The sequence below is a fragment of the Strix uralensis genome, chromosome 2, assembly GCF_047716275.1.
Source record: "Strix uralensis isolate ZFMK-TIS-50842 chromosome 2, bStrUra1, whole genome shotgun sequence".
NCBI classification, from domain to species: domain Eukaryota; kingdom Metazoa; phylum Chordata; class Aves; order Strigiformes; family Strigidae; genus Strix; species Strix uralensis.
In genome coordinates this window covers 121,201,899-121,219,925 of record NC_133973.1, presented here as the reverse complement: position 1 = coordinate 121,219,925, position 18,027 = coordinate 121,201,899, and the positions used below count along the sequence as shown (strand labels likewise).

At 37.3% G+C, this 18,027-nt stretch overlaps 1 protein-coding gene across 4 annotated transcripts in view; it reads right to left on the bottom strand.

The window, feature by feature from the left end:
* The window catches only part of CWF19L2 (CWF19 like cell cycle control factor 2), a 91,806-nt gene that overhangs the window by 65,802 nt on the left and 7,977 nt on the right, over positions 1-18,027 (bottom strand). For 3 of the 4 annotated variants that reach the window (XM_074860152.1, XM_074860153.1, XM_074860155.1), the window contains 7 exons: positions 11,594-11,704; positions 10,765-10,884; positions 9,225-9,332; positions 6,857-6,976; positions 5,354-5,447; positions 4,112-4,227; positions 1,799-2,511 (listed from right to left, as the gene is read on the bottom strand). In XM_074860152.1, the coding sequence (XP_074716253.1) occupies positions 1,799-2,511; positions 4,112-4,227; positions 5,354-5,447; positions 6,857-6,976; positions 9,225-9,332; positions 10,765-10,884; positions 11,594-11,704 (1,382 nt within the window). Of the gene's footprint in view, positions 1-1,798; positions 2,512-4,111; positions 4,228-5,353; positions 5,448-6,856; positions 6,977-9,224; positions 9,333-10,764; positions 10,885-11,593; positions 11,705-11,852; positions 11,954-18,027 lie in introns of all 4 variants that reach the window. The other variant, XM_074860154.1, reaches the window with a different exon arrangement.

Sequence of the window (18,027 nt, the reverse complement as noted above, 5' to 3'; positions counted from 1 at the left end):
CAGCATCCCTCCTTACATGAATACCTACATTTCCTTATGGAAAACAGCACACTACCCAAGGCAGGCAGAAAACAACTGTGGATTGTGCAGACCTTGTACCTGAACAAAGTCATGAACAAACCAGGATTCAAGAGCTGAGGAAGTCTCATAGGCTCCAGCTCAGACACACTGTGAATCATTCTAATCAGAAGTTTACAAAGTGCATATAAGTGTTAAACCCCAGGCACTTCAGGGCAGTAACTATTTGGGCAATATCTAGCAAAACAAAGAGGATGACTAAATTCCAATGTCTAATAATGTCTCATACATCACAGACTTAGTGCTACAAGATCTTCTTTTCAGAGTAACTAAAAAAACTATATAGTTCTCATTTTCCAGCAAAATAACACCTAGGCAAATACTAAAATAAACAATAAAACAAGACATGACAAACATTTATGAGTGAGACTTCCCACAGTGCATACAAAGTCTTCATGCCAGAACTGGGAACTACTAGTGCCATGATGTATATTCAAACTCATGCTTTTTCAAATAGATAAATAAATAAGATTAAGTGAGCATCATGCAATTTATCTTCCTGCTATCAAAGGAAATGTAAATTTCATTGGCTCCTATCAAAGGAGAAAATATAGCAAGTAAAATCCGGAAAAAATACCCGATACTGTACAATATAAAGAATTGTGTAGACTAAGCTGCCTGTTTCTGGTTAGTCATGTAGTACTCATTTAGTGTACAAATTTTCTTTGCAAATACACAGTGAGGTATCTGCAAGTACTACACATAGGAACAGTTTTTGAGGTATTGTCTTGCTATCAGACTACTTTTAATGTTTAATTGTTGGAAATTCATAACCCTGCTATAAGAAGTTTTTTTATGTAAATAACTGACATAAGCATATAAGAAAGAATTACACTTGATCATATTTCATCAAATGCTGTTTCCAACTAAATCATGTCTGCTGTTTCCAACTAAATCATGTCACCCTTCTTACATACTTCAACCAAGAATATTTACTTGTTCAGCTTTCCCAAGCAATTCAGTAACACCATCCTGACTCTAAAAACACTTTTGCATGTGTCTACTTATTAGTAGGAAGTTCTGAAGGAAAGCGTTCACAGTAATAACCACACTACTCATATCTCTGGAAGAGCCAGCAAGCTGATAATACTGGAGAACAGGTAGCCTGGAGTAGTGCTAAAGCTCAGCTGTCTACAACTAACTTTTCTGACCACTTCTCCTTACAACTCTCTGTTGTCTTCCTCTAAAGAAGTCAGACAAACCGAAATTCCTACCACGTATTAGTTTGCATTTCCCTTCCCACTCCTATTCATTTTTCCTATTTTCCACAGACAATGCACTTTTCTAATCAGTAACTTCTATTATTTTTCATATTCTACTACTTTAGCATATGAGTTCATCTCACAGGTGGCAAACCTATCCCTGCTGTATTAATTATTTCAGTTTTTAGTCAGCATTTTCTAACATTTGAAGTTTGTCTTTTATGAATTCAACAACAGTTAAGATACCATTTTGCAGGTTTTTTGCCTAAGAGGCCAATTTTACTGCAGTGTGAACTAACATTAGAAAGAAGCAGAAAATAATGTATCATTAGCAATTCTCAAATATGCTGAGGAGACAGGACAAGTAGGGGGTTACTTCTACAGTGGTCTGTTTTAGCTACTAAACAGATCTGATATGTTCAGATCTAATACTGTCATAAAGAAGATAAATGTTTCCAGTATACTTTGCCATGAAAAATACAGTAAATAAAAGACAAGTAAAGATGTTTGCAAAATACCTAGAACACGATGTTTTACTGTCGGATAACATTTGTTTCTTCTCAGGAATATCACTTGGGTAATCCTGTTGTGACTTCACTTTTTCATCACTTGGAGTCCTTCCCCAACTACTGTCATCTATTTGTTTCCTAGTACCTGATGATTTTTGATCAGACATTAATTTCTCCTTGTCTTCTGTGTGTGTTTCAGTCCACAATGCAGTATCCTCACTAGGTTTTTGGAAGCGGCTGCTCAGAGCGCTATGAACCAGCAGTTTGGAAGAGGATTGCTGTGACTTGTAGTCTCTAGGTGCACTGTAAGATAAGTCATCTTCAACGGGTTTCAGAAATTTGTGTTTCATGTTGCTTAGAGATGAACTCTTTTCCTGACTTCGTTTTTCATTGGAGTGTTTTTCTGCTTTGGAGCTGTAGCCTCTCAATACTGAGTCCGTGCTACTGTGTCCACGTTCTTGGTCTTCTCTTGATGTCTCTCTTTTGTAACCTTTGTCTTCCTGCGCCCATCCCTTGCCAGACTTCTCCCTAGTATAGTCCCCAAACATGTTCCTGTTCCTATCATCTTCATCTCGTGTCTCTTTTTTCATACGCTGATCGTTCTTCTCTTTCTCACTTTCTGAATAGTCAGTTTCCTTCCCTCTTCCACTTCTATAATAATTTTCCTTTCTGGATGCAACTTTTTCAGCTTCTTCTAATCGAGACTGAAATATCTCCATTGACTATAAGAAATAAAAAAAAAGTCATACTGCTTTTAAGATCATGGGATGTTGTGAAGCTCCTGCAAAGTATTACAAGAAAGGCACCATTCTGTGAAAGTGAGTCACTGTGCAAAGGGCAAGCCATGAGCTATGGAGTAGAAAGGAAGACAGTACAAAAAAGGGAACTTCCAGACTTGTGTCTAAGATGATCTGTTGGGAAGGCTTTCTGATCCCTTCTCTTGGACTATTTCTAACTTTCATCCTGTGGCTCTAGGGTGCTAAAGTACTTCTGGTAACAGGAACCAGAGACTCAGAACTGTCTTCTCCTGGCAACCTGGAGATTAGGGGCTTGAGCTAGGGAGAAAGGCTTCCTCTTTTACTTATGAACTTTGCATTTATGCTCACCAGAGGCTCATCTTCTATAGAACCAATGGATGTTCCCAATAAATCATTTTACAGTCTAGTTAAATTCTTAAAACACAGGAGATTGGGTTCAAAATCTTTAGCTTGAAACAGGCTTTGAACCCCTGTCTCTGGCTTTCTTGACAAATACTCTATCCATTAGGCAATTATGCAAAATGTGCACTGTTCCTCCTCCCTCTTTTGAGATGAATTAAAAGCCACCAATTACTTTTTTTTTTTCTTTTTGCTCAAAACATTACATATTGAAGCAAATCAGATAGGGGTCCCTTTCAATCACTATCCAGTACTTCAGCAGCCAGAGTGGTTCATACTGTTTGAACTCTAGTTTCTTGAGGAAGATTCTTAAAATAATATTCTTTACAATCACTGGCTATGAATAATTTCTACCAGCTCTCACCACGTTGGTTTCATCATTCAAGAGTGACTACAAGTCAGTTCAAAGACAACAGTATGAAGTCATACTATCTTATCCAAGATTTCCACAACCAAACCAGCCTAATCAAAAAACCCACAGAAAACTCAAATGTAACACTATGGCCAAGATTCATCTTGCCATACCTTTGACCAATGCTTTTAAAGACAATAATATAATAAGTAGGGGGAACAGGCTTTCAAGTGTTAATATTGTTATGGTAGACTGTTTTATTAAAAAAAAATTTTGAAGACTTTTAAACCGTTCAGAAACAAGCAGTTTTCTCAACGTATCTGGACTGAGCACATCACAAGTGTCCAGAAGATTCATAGTTGGTAAAACTTGACACAGCTCTCCAAATTATCTTGGCATTATTATTATCCACAATGTGCATTATTATCCGCTCCACGGAGGAGAACAAAATGTTTTATCTAGTATACATCATAATTTTGGAAGCACTCGGGTACTTTGTAACTGATCATTTGAACCTCCTGATGTAGAAGATAAGTATTTTAAATTTGCTATAGGATCCCACATATTAAAAAATATTTAACAAAGAACATGGGTAAGAGTGGGTAGCTTTAAAAGCTAAAGCTTAAAGCTTTTTAAGCTTTTAAAGCTTAAAAAGACTGGGTAGCTTTAAACTTTTCATCACTTGAGAGAAGCTTCAGAGGCTGTTTTTTTCCTGCTTCTTTCCTTATGTCTCACACTACACATTAGGTATTTGTTCCTTTACATGCAAGTAACCTTTTCCAAACATCTATTAGTATGAAAAAAATTCCTTACCCCATATCTCTCAGCTACAATTTCCTCAAAATTTCGTTTCTCTCTCTCAGCCTGCTCCTTCATCCTTTGGTATGATTTTCGTAACCAACTTAATCCAGCATCTTCTACCGCTGTACCTAAAGAACAAAACAGTGAGAGGTCGTATTTTATATCTCAGCAGTTACTACTATTTAACCTTACTCTGTATGTGACATTAAACCTTCACCTAAACTTAATGTAAAAATTGACAGGGTCCAAAATAAAAATAGAAAGATATATTAATACAATTATATGGTTTCGTAAGTTAATGCTGAATATACCTCAGTAATAACACTGACATTAGTAAGTTTCTCCATTTTATCACAGAACACAACAAGCAGTTTCCAAGACAGGAGTGGCATATGAGAAGTTGTGGGGTTTTTTATGAAAATAAAGAACCTTCTTATTATTTCCACTTTCTGTGTCCATTCTTTGGCATACCCCTTACATACAAACAAGTGCATTCCCCTTCTCAGAAAATTAATGAGTAACCCATTGCTTTCCATTTCAGAAGCTAGCAGAGGTCTTAACATTCAGGACACATACTCACTGATGCCTGTCACCTCTTACAGATGGCTGATCTCTGTGACTCCTAGAAGTGGGAATGAGGCTAATGGTTTGCAGGACAGACTGCCCACAGGGAAAGGCTCCCAAAGAGAAAAGCCAGGGACCCTACTGTTCCCTGTTGACAGAATACAAGGACCCTTCTTATCACATAATAAACGCTTCATGACATTATGAAAAACATTTTTCTAACTGCTCTTGCTGGAAATAGGCAGGATAACCCTAGGGTAATGAAAGAAGTGAAAAGGTTACAGAAATATTTTTCACAAACTACATCTGTAAAGCACATCATTTTCATATGACTCAGACTTCTGTAGTTGAATATTTTAAAACCATAATTTGTGTAATGGAAGGAAAGGAACCAAATGAGATAACAACAGTTTATCTTGTCTTGGTTAAATCATGCTTTCCTTTAATTAGTTCAAAATGGAGAATTTCTGTAAAGACATTGAAGGTCAAACCCAGCGAAGAGAAATTCTGCTAAACAACATACTACGATACTAACCCAATATTCAGTACTGAATTTTCATGCAAATTTTACTTTATTACATGTTATTCATAATCCCTTTACATCAACATTAGTAGTAACTTGTTAGCAACAGAGACCAGAGACTGGAGACAGAAATTTAAGATTAAGATTATTACTAAATTGCTGTTTACCTTTCTTAACTGAAGCTGTTTCATCCTTCTCTGGTGGCAAACCTGTACCACCATCTTTCCAATAAGGATTGAGTTCTCTCTCAGACAGCATGGCCTAAAACAGAACTAATTTTAATGTGTGCATAGCATATGGTTTGTATTTTCTAGAATATCTGATAAATTTTGAGAGACTTGTGTGGGAATAGAACAGCTTACTCATAACTTGTGCTGTCTATAGACAGGCAGAAATAAAAGTAACTCTTCATCCTGAGTCAAAGCCCTCAAACATGTGCTTAGTTGGCACCCTTATTACCCAGAAGCAGTTTTACTGTTTGACTGCACTGGCAGTGTAGCAGTAGTAGGCACTTGCTGTTATGGGGGCTCTTAGTTTTACCTCAGGTAAATGCTTTTCACCATCAAACTAGATTGCTTATTCTGATTCTGTCAACTGACTTCTCTGGAAGCAGGCAAGGAAGTCCACTGGAGAAGAGGGTTGATTAGACCTTCCGGCACTGATAAAATTTCGAATTTGTCTATGTTATATGTCAACATCGCCACCACTGGTATGCTGTATGCATCTGTTGTACACATTGGTTTGGGTATCAAAGCACAGACAGACATTCTTGTGTAGGAAACACAAAAGTATAAACCTGCATGGACAGCAAGTGGTTGGGTGGGACACTACAAAAACCATATTCTTCTAGGATCAAAAATACATATAAATTGTCATTGGCTATATAATACATGCTGACATTCTGGTGATTTAAGATCTTCACATTAAATGATCCTTCAACAGTTCATAAAAAACATTCAGCAAAAAATTATGTGGGGAAAATGCAAAAATATTAATCCCTTCTCAAAAGACAATAAACAAAGTGTCACATACTACACAATCAATCTGGTCAATCTGGTTGCTAGCCACAACACAACTAATCGGAAAACCGAACATCAACAAATGGCCTACTGTGAGATGTGAGGACAAGGAGATATTAGATAGTGATCAGCGACTATGTTTTCAGATCAGACTACATTGCATTTAAGGAGCTGAATGAACTGCGGCATAAAAGTAACAGCAACTGCTCTGAATTCGTTCTTCAGGAAAAAACAAGCCTCAGCACCCTGTGCTTGAACAGAGTAACTTAGGTAAGCTTTTATCATACAAAACAATGGTGCTCCTTTCACAGACACCATGGGGAAGAAGGCCCCATTGTTACTGTTATTAAGTAAAACATCTCAGAAGCACTTCTAATATCACAGAACTTAGTTCGAACAAAATTGGCCTTCTCCTTACCTAGAAGATAGGTTAAAGGCATTTCTCACAAGATAAGCCTGCTGTATGAACCCTTCCCCTCCCCAACAGAACAAATAACTCACCAATTTAATTAAAATCACTATCTCACAACATATCAGGCATTAGTTCAAAAACTATACAAAGACTTACGTACTTGAACTAATTCATTGGTTCATTCATCACAGAAAATTTAGTAAGATGCAAAAAAAAGTTCATATATTAATTCCTCCTACCTGCTCAAGTTCTCGAGCTTTCTGTCGTTCCAGTATTTTTTCTTTGTGTCTTTCACCTCTGACAGCTGCTGCTGACGTGGTTTTCAATGACATGAAGTCTAAATTCATCCATTCTTCTCTCTTTAAAGTAAACACAGTGTCAGTGTTCATACTTCCAACAAAAACATGGCTTGGGTACAAATCAAACCAGTGCAACTACTGACAAATGTTACAGCATATAGGTTTTACAAACATGTATGAAATACTTGTATCCCAATCTTTCAATTTTTTAATATTCACTTACACAAATAAATTTCATAAATGTCCTTCTGTAATTTGAAATACATCTTCACAAGCTATTTAAAACACTAGCAAACACTCGAAATGTACAGACTGCTTATTATTTGCTTAAATGAACACTGTACATCTAATTCCTTTTCATCTTGCGAATTCTGACTTCATGACCTCTTAATCTCTTCTAGCGTATACAAAATCTGCAGTCAGTAACTGAGCATAGTTCATAGCTTGGATATACAGGCATTAACTGCACCCTCAAATGAAACAGTTACATACCTAAATTCTGTTAACTGTACAATAACTGTTAACTGTACAATAACAAGTAGAAAACTGCATTTATAAAACCTAAGATGGACCAAAGACATTTTAAAAATGAGGACTCCTCTCTGAAGAAAAGCAGCATATAAAAAGTCTAGATATACCTATTACCTTTATACACACAAAACCCGAAGCCTCAAAAGAAAGCAGTGACATACACATTATAAACAACTACTCTACAAAAACAAGTACTTGGAACACTTCTGTGAGTAAACAATGAAAATAACAAGATTACACCTATTTTAAAACATGTCCTTGCAGAAAGAGTCTTCATATCTTCAGCAGAGTCCAAGTCTGAGTTGTCAATCTGAATAGATGCCATATGTCACACTTCCTCTGTTATTTAAAAACTGCATTAGGCAACAAACCAGAGTTTCAGAGGTGAAACACAACATTCCACTTCTCAGATCTCCTCTAAGAAAGAGAAGGAACTGATAAATAATCTAGCATCAAGTGATTCAATAGTTTCTATGCCCACATTAGCAAGCAACATGGATCAACAGAAGTGGATGTGCATGAGACCTCTGGAGGTCATCTGGTCCAATCCCCATTCTCAAAGAGGGCCACCTAGAGCCAGTTGCTCAAGACCATGTCCAGACGGCTTGTAAATATCTCCAAGATGGAGATTTCACAACCTCTCCGGGTAACCTGTGCCAGTGTCACAGTAAAACACTGATTCCTGATGTTCAGACAAAAACTCCTTGTTTCAGTTTGAGCCCATTGCCTCTGTCTCATCACTGGGCTCCACTGAAAAAAGCCTGATTCTGTCTTCTATATAGGCTTCAGATATGCAGTTTGGGGATTTTTTCCTCTTTCTTTCGCCCCCCTCTTGTCTTCCCCCCCCCCCGCCCCTTGTCTCCCTCCCTCCTCCCTCCTTGTCTTCCCTCCCTCTTTTCTTCCCCCCCCCTTCTCCCTCCCCCTTTTTTACAGTAAACCCTCTGGACTAGTTCAAGACTGGTCCCATGGTGCACTTTGAGAACATATCTTCTAATTTAGTTTAATCCAACAGGAAATGGATTTACATGCTCCAAGATTTCTTCATAATGTGAGCCAAAATACAAAAAGTTGGAATGACCAGGAGATTCCTTCCAAAAGCACACTTTTGGTCCAGAAACAGACAAGCCCAGGACACACATTATACAAGAAATGCTTGAAAAAAAACTGGTTTTGCAGTATAAATTATCATGACATACATAAGAATTTATATTTCATTACTTTATACTTTTCCAAGATAAATGTGATTCAAAGATCCTTTTTTATTTCTCTTAACAAGATGCACAAATTCAGAATGAGAAATATGGACTTTTTTCAGGAGTGGTATTAGACATTAAATTAAAAATCATCATTTTCACATATAAATATTGCTGCTGAAAGGTTCCACACTTCTCTTTCTTATACCTGTTTAACCACCACAGAAGCAAAAACTCATTCAACTGTAGAATAGGCACTGAAATTATGCAGAAAAAATAACATTTCTAGTCAAGTTTTTAAAACTGACCTCCAAGAAGATCAAGCTAAGTTGCTGGAGCCTGAAAACATGAAAGGAATTGGTGCTAGGCAACTTTAAGCATAGTGCCTTATTAAATACTAAGCAACTATTAGGTAGAGAATTCTTCCGATGAATGAAATGTAACATTTACCTAGCTAAATAAAGACATTTGTCTGTAAAATAGGTTTTGTGCAACATATTGCAAAAGAGCTGTCAAGAAACCTAAGCACGTTTCACATCTGGTCATGCTGAATTTATTTCTGAAGTAGTTATCAGACTGCTCACCTGCAGGGAGGGTTCTTTCCCAGCATCTGATTGCTTGTTGACCTTCCAAGCCTTTTCTGTGTTATCTGACTGTGACACATTTGACTCAACCCATTCAACTGAAGAATCCTAAAAATAGAGTTTAATGTAAAGAATAATAACACCTTAACATACTATTATATGTTGATAAAATGCAGTACTTACCAAGAATATTGATAATCAAAATGGACCCTGACTAGCATTACTAATATAATAGTTTTTATTATTGTAAAATACTGATAATAAAAATAGAATATTGATATTCCCATAAGAGATTGTTCCTTCATGAGCAAAACATTCCACCATACTTCATGAGCACATCACAAAATGTAACACTAGTTCATACTGGAGGTTTATTAGCATTACACTGCTAAAGTTAAAACTGTCAGAATAAAAACAAAACCAAAACAAATTGGTTTTATGGCATGACAAAACCAAAATTTTTTAAAAAATCTATACTAATTCCTAAGTATGTTTTACATTAAAAAAGTAAAATCAGTAACAGTACAATATAAAGCACTATACAGGTTATCTCCTATTTTCATACCCAACTTCCTACACTTGCAGAGTACTGAGATTTTACACTTGAAGCAAATACAACTCCATTGAACAGAGTTCCTTTGCTATTTACATGAACATGTCATGGGAATAACAGATTTTGGATCGAAGGTATCAGCCAGGATTGTGTTGTATCCTAGGAATCACTGTTGTAATCTGAGGGGTTTTGATGACTCCCATGGGAAATGTGGGACATTTATGCCTTAGGTGACTTCCCACACTGAAAAGCACAGTTCACCTCTGATGTCAGTCCCTGGAAAATAAATCTCATTGTACTGCATGTTCCTTCACTCAATAAATGAGACTCTCTGAACAGAAAAAATCACAGCGCTATGTGAGTTGCACCAAAATGCTAGGAGGATGTTTTACACAATATGGCCAGAAAGCAGCACCCAGATTTCTCATGCAGTCTCTGTACTGTTTTGCCTTAATGTCAAGGCATTTATTTACAGATTGAAATGCACAAGTTTGAGCCTTCCTTCAGACCCACATACAACTCCCATGTTGTTGGAAGTTTCCATGGTTGAACATCCATGGAAAAAGGCAGTAGTAACTCATGCTTGAAATCAAAGTCAAGTCTTTGCAATTTTAGACACATTAATCTACATTATACCACTGACTACAGGGAACCTATGAATTTTTCCACCCCATGCTAGAATGAGGATTTTTTTCAATTCCTCTCTGCTGAAAAACTATAAATCCCTTAGGTCGAAATGAGTCAATTCGATATTATAAAAGCCACAAGCACTCACATCTTTTAAATTACATCTTTTAAATTGATGCTTTAAAAGCATCTTTTAAATTGATTAAATAGTATATTAAAAAGATAAACTTTACCACAGTTTTTTCAAACAGAAAATGGTAAGAATGAGTCTTAAATTTTACTAACCGTGTGTACCCACAGAGCCTAAGTGGTGCAGGCTTTAAAAATGTCACTTGAAGCATTTTAAAGTTTCTTACTTACTGAAGAACTGTCAAGTAAGTCATCCTTCTTTTCAGATTTTTGTTTTTTATTTTTCTTCTTTTCTTTCTTAGCTTTTTTTGAATGCTTATCCTTTTTCTTCTTTTTCTGCACAGAATGTTCCTACAAGTAAATTTTGTAAATGAGATCCAGTAAACCAAATCACCTACACACAAGAAAAACAATCACAACCTACTTACCAAACCACACTGAAAAAGTTAACACACACACAGCTGGACACAGCTACATTTTACTTCTACTACCCTCTCTCTCTTCCGTTGGGATGGGGGCAGGGAGGGCATGCCTTGCATCCATAATGAACTTTTCTTCCCCCTCCCAATATCTTCTTCACTGGAACTAAGGCAGTATAACTATACATAGAATGCCTTCTACACTACATTTATTTGGGTCAACTCTATTTCCTCGTGAATCACTGCATCATCAATACACACCTGTCCTTTGTTGAAATACCTGCACAGATTTCTACGCTAAAAGAACACAATATTCAGAGGTTCCATTAAGGCTTCTCCTGTGAATGACCACAAACAGGACTGCTACAAAGCCCTGGATCCTCCAGATTTATTCCCGTGGGACTATTCTTGTCTGGCAGTGCTCTTTTGCATTTGGTAGAAGTTAAAGCTGGCATTGAATGACAGAAATTTTTCCTCTTTGTGAGTAAAAGATTATTTCCACTTCAAAAAAGCTAATATCGAAGCATAAATTCAGAAATCGGGAGGTTTTTAAAGATCATCTTGAAGCTCTCAACGCCTTCTGTTCATACGAACATACTGTAAAGCTAACAACACAATTCAGTAATTTACAGTTCCGTCACCTTTTCCAGTTGTTCCACACGTTCATTCACATCATCAAGCATCCACGTATCTTCACCTCGTAGATGCTTTAACAGCTTGTGCCTCTGCTCCTTTTTATAACTAATTTTGGCCTAAGACAAAGAAAAAAAATAACCAGGAAGAGTTCAGAAGCATTTACTTACAGACACACCTTTAAGTCACACTGACACAACCATACACAATGTTGAGAACAGTTCTTGAGAACTTTTCTTTTTAGAGGACTGCAGTAAAAATACTTACAGATTACATGTCAAAGGTGAAATTCAGCTAACACATTATGCACCCTCCTTCATCAAGCTACAGCTTTGCAGCTCCTCTAGCACTGATTTCATCCTATCATCCTAAACAAGTGACACAAAGACATTCAACATCCATTCTTCATTGAGAAGTCTTCTGTTCTTACAACATTTATGAACTGCATATGATGGACGTCTGATTTTCTATTTCAAAATATTCTCTGGGCAATTACTCCACTACAAAGCACAACTCACTATTTGTTAACCTGAGAAGTTAGCAAGCCTATCTTTGTGCACATTCAGCTTTGAAAATACCTCAGCCAGGTGCAAAAGCTGGAACTGCAGAAGTCCATGCTCTCAAGGAGTATACAAGTGTTTAAAGATTAGCATTTTGGGCTGCAGAATGTTCTTCCCTTTCTGATTATGGTGATAAAACTAGAAATACTTTTACTACTACTTCTGAAAAAATAATAATCACTGAAGACAGTTTCAATTCCTGAAAAGGATTTTTACAAACTACATCAATAAAATAACATTTTCAGCCTCTGAAGTTCCCTCTATTACTTTCGGCAGAAACATGATTTTCACAAATAAGTTTACTTAAATATAACTTGCCATTAGAAAACCCTTTATCCCAAAGTGGAATATATCAAAACACCTGATTAAACAGAAGGGAAGTTATTTTGTATTATTACCACCCTAATTTTGTATGAGATAAAGTCTTGAAAGTTTGAGCTTGCTTTTGGTTTTTTGTTTGTGGGTTGTTTTTTTTTAAGTAACTAAAGTCAAACCAAACACTAAAGGTGGAATTTGGTTTTCATCCTGAAACACTGAGTTTTACCAGAAAGTGTTTTCAATCATAAACCAAGAGATTGCATGCAAGTTTAAAAGAGACCATATTTTAAAATATTGATATTTAAAAAAAAAAAAAAATCCTCAGGATATTAGACAACCAGTTGAAGTCTCATCTCCTGGTCAGCTATTAGTTCTCTGTAACAAACTCCAGATACAAGGTTGTGCACTACACAAGACAGTAACCTCCCTACCATGAGCCAGTTTCTCTTTTTTGATGCAGCCAAGAAGGAAATCTGCAGCTTTTGTACTCATAGACAACAAGGCTTGCAGGAGGATGACCAGTATACCATAAGGGTTCAATGAACAGAAATACATGCTGAAAATAAGATTAAAAGGTTTTTTTTAAAAAAAAAAGCTAACTCATAAGGTAGGAGTACTGTTGTATTTTTTAACACTAGCAATATTGAAAATGGCACAAAGAACAAAAAAACCCAAATCAAAATACTACACATCTGTGCCCAAACACAGCTACCTTTTAAACCTTCCATCATCCACTTTCTTAGAAGCCCCAGGTGATACTTTCTAATAAACTTAAACGCAAGCAAAGCAAGGCCGCTACCCAGACTTCTTAATTTTTAAAGAAGGAACTTTGCAAAACCAAAAAAAACTTTAAGTCAGCTCGAATCAAGAGGTCAAGACTGGGACTTCGACCTCTAGAATGACACCCACAGTCTACAAGGGTGAATGTTACATCTTAAAATTCAAAAGGCAGGGATAAAGAAAGAATGAGTTAAGAGCACATTGAGACATTTATTCCAATATCAAAACAGTTTTCCAGTTTATAAATAAAAAAGAACAATAAGCAGGACTATAATTCAGTAAGAGTGAAATAGCTGTTAAGCATAACATAGGGACATCAAAACCACCCAGGACTCCAAAAAAAGCAGGTATGTTTCCTGCTACCTCTCTGTGATCCAGAGAGCTCACTGGCTAACCCTGGCCACCCCTGAGACATCTATCCATCTGGGAAAATACCCTTGAAAGTTAATGCAGAAATCACTGATTGATATTTTCTGTTCTAGTCCATACAGACAACAACGGCCCTTTGTCTTAAAAATATATTCATCTGACTAAAATAAAGTAAATAAGCATGCCACATTCATGGACAAGTGAAGGGTAATAACCTCAGCTATGCAACTCACAAACTGTCTACAAACCACACATACTCAAAACTTAAGCTTATAACTGAACAGAGATGAAACAGTGGAGATAAAGGGAACTTGAATATAGTTCTAGATGTGAAAAACACAACAAAAACAGTCTCTAAACTTGTTTGCTCCACAAGTAAACATGAAACATGTTGCCAAGGTTTAAACTGGGAAAAGGATAGGCTTTCTGCATACTCCATTTCACTTTCGGTTGAGAAAGACCTGCTGCTAGAGTCAACAGTTCCCCTCCACCTCTTTAGCAGCTCTTGGGCATATAAATCTATGAACACCTCAAATTAAGGTCAATCAAGATCAGCTTGTCAACATGTCTTCATTTAATATACTCTCTGCCTGTCTAGGAAGATTTAGCCTCTTACCCTTCTCTATAATAACAGGTATATTTTAACTAAAATTTCCTTCATATTACTGAAGTTACAAATATACATTGCATAGAATGAAGTTAACATTACAAATAAGGTACTAAAGGACCTCTTATACTTTTTATTAGATCTAAGAACAAACAGAAAAAATACAGGCAAGTATTTAACTAATTGAGATACATGATCCTAATACAAGAGCTGGATCATCGTTTTGGCTAAAGTATACAAATATATATTCAGAACACAGAATGACTAGAAATCATCATCAAACTACAGACTGTTGTCTCCTGAATACTAAATGAAACAGGATTGGGCAAGATTAATGTGTAGTGGCAATATGACCAGACTTAAGAAGAGAGACAAACAAAAGCACCAGGTAAAAGTTTTTTTCTTCTTAGACGAAGATACAAAATATAGAAGATTCTCAACAATATCTATATGTAAAATAAAAATGAGAAAGCTGCCTAGAGATCTAAAAAGATAAAAGAAGTTGCATTTTCACCTAAATTATCATTTTAACATTAGACTAGAAAGTTAAGAGCAATACCCTCTGCTCCTTTCTATCTCTAAAAACAATCTAGCTCCCTCTACCACCAAATTGCAATATTCATTTTTACTGTTGGTGAAGGCTTTCCCCTCACACAATTATTTCAAGTTGGGGGGAGGAGGAAAATCTGTCTACACTACTTTATTAGCTTCAAACCTTACCTTTGTAGTCTACTTATCGTTTATAATGATGTTGGGCTTACTAGCAGCTTATAAAATGTAGAAAAGGAAGAAAAGCTAGTTATTTCCCCCATCAGACTTACCGTTCTATGCTGTGAAAGCCAACTCTAATAGTGTCACATCTCTCAACCCACAGGAGTTCAAGCATTTAATTCACATTAAGGTTCATTAATACTTTATGATACCACAAAAATATCCCACAATTTATCCTTTCCCCTTTACAAATGAGTACTTAACATTAGGTACATTTTAGGTCACCACTGCAATATTTTTAAGTTTTTTCTCCATAAATATACAAAGCTACATTTCTGAAATACCTCTATTTCAAAGTAATGCATTAATTATGCAAATGACAGTGCATGCTACACACAAACAGGGAGGACCATTACAAGCAACAACCTGTCAAGAAGGGCAAGCATGATGCCACATTACATACTTCTGCGACACCCTAATAAAGTTGCTCATAGTCTCCTTTGCAACAAGCACAAGGTGAAGTACAGTGCTGGCAAAGCGCTCTGAAAGAGCTGCTGGTAAAGTGCTATAAAAACAATAATTACTCTACAGCACTACGTTAGCAATGTTTGCCAAGGAGAACAGAGACAAACTTTATTGTCTTTACAACAAGCAGGCCAAAGGGTCTTGGATTTTACAGCCCCATCTGAATGAGGAAGGAAATCAAGGTCAGGGAAAGTGCTCTCTGGTTTTCATTAGGCAGGTCATTAAGGTAAGCCTGCATGGTTGCTGACAACAGTATCTGTGAAATAAAGAATAAAACTTGCTCCAAACAGCCTGTAATATGCTGCAGACACAAACACCAAAAGTTGTAAAAATTACACCATGCCACCCCAGGAAGAAGCAGAAAAGATGAAAGTCACTGCCAACAGTCAAGGTCTAGGTCGCACAGTAAATGGAGGTTGTTACACGACAGTGTCCCAAAGGTGTCCATAGGGGATGGAGGAATGTCACCTAGGGAGGGAGGCTAAAACACTTCCTCTCCAGCTCACAGAAACCCTGACCCACACTCTTTCCTGACCCCAAGTCTATTTATCATTTCAGCTCTCACCAAGGCCAGAGAAAATTTTCCATACTTCTAGAGACCATGCAATTTCCAATCTTTTAACTGTGGTCAACCTCTAGTTCTTTAGATGACCATCACCACCATTCAATAGCCAACTTCTCCATCCAAAAGAAGAAAAAATCCCTTTTTCTCCAACAAGCTACCAGATGAAACTTTACAGCACAACACCAGATCAATACAGTGTGACAAAAACATGCAACACGGAGCAACTGCTAAGCTGCTCTAATGGCTACCTGCCACTGCAGGGCAGGGCTCCATTCCCCTACCTGTCCTCTCCGCACTCCTCCTCACATGTTCCACCACCTTCCCTGCAGAGGCCTGTCCCTGCACTCCAGCCTTGGGGAAGCCACTTCAAGGACCACCCTGACACAGAATGAATCCCACCAACAGCAGGGTGCAGCTTCCTGCAGATCAAGGTTCCGAGCTGCCCCTCTGGCAAAGCCATCAAGGCTACCAGTTTAAGCACATGGGAGGAGGGAAAAAATGTGCACTTTGGGGAGGGTGAAGTGTGGAAAATACTCCTTTCAGCAACAGCTTTCTGCTAGACAAGTTCAAAAGATCTAACAGTCCTTCAGACATCAACATAAGGCACCCAAAATCTAAACAGTGATCTTTTCTTTCTAATTTCAGGACAACCTTGCATCCTGTCATACAAACTATTCCACTCATTTACCAGTTCTGATATTCAGCTATCACAAAAGGTTACTGTGGCCTGTATTACCCTGCCAGCTTCCATCACCCCAAAGCTCAGGGCTGGAGAGCCCTGGTTATATAAGTGCTTACCTTGAGGAAACCTGAACATACCCCTCCTTGATGTTCTGATGCTCTATCTGAATAACACATTTATTTTCATGAATGCTTAGACTATTTTTCTACCCTCAATATTCCAATTATTGTTACAACCACAAAGCTTTCCCAAGAAGGACAGCAGCGGAAACACAAGAAGGGGCTCAGCTTCCACCCCGACTTGCCAAATCACAACTGAGTCAGAGTGCTGCCTGCACCTCCACCTCCTCCAGACACAGCCACACCAGCAGGAAATGTCACCGCTCTTTGTCATTTTCGCCTGCCAAAAGGCATAGAAGACAGTTCACTGAAACGACCATCACTTAAATAATTTAAGCTTCTTGTGATCAATAACCATGACAGAACAGTCAGATGTGATTTAAAGAGCAGACTGTAGGAGGTGTCAACCTTCAGTCAGAAACATCTGGGAGGCAGTAACTGTTTCTGCTGGTACAGCTGCAGACACAACAGATAAACAGATGCACTACAGTAACTACTACTGCTAAGAAACTGTGGGCAGATACTTCATGTTAATGTAGGACCTCTCCAATCCTGTGGCAGACCTAGCGCTAAAGGAAGGACTTGGAGAATATAGCAATGAAGACATGTGTCTTCATCACTCGCCTTCTAAAATGACCTGTTAAATCAAAGACATTGCTTGCAAAAATGCATATAGAGGTGCTTTGTCAAAAGTCTGAAAACGTTTTGTGAAAAGGCAGTATTCGTTTCTCAGTGCTGTTACTCTCCTAATATCACTCAAAGATTTGAGTATAGTAATACTGACATGCTTATTTCCTTCCACAGAGACAGTCAGGGATGTAACACCTCATAAAGGCTTTAAAAGGGAAAGAATAAAAAGGAGGTGCTTAGTATTACTGCACAGAAGCAACTTCCAACAAATAACAGCTCTATACCCCTAACAGTTTTACATTTTGCTATTAATTTCTGTCTAAGGAGAAATTTCTATAATTTTCCACTGAAAACCGAAGTGTAAAATACTGCCAAAGCGTTCCATCACCTCAGGAAATACTAACCACTGCAACAACCCAATGGTTAGGCTTTAATGAGGAAATACCTGATCATACTTTACCAGGAAAACCTGCTGATTTCACAGCTTGTTTAGAGCCCACATACAGTGAACTCAGTGATATTGTTACACATTGGAGTTTTTTTAAGTTTTAGGTTGTATTATCAAAGAAAATAAAT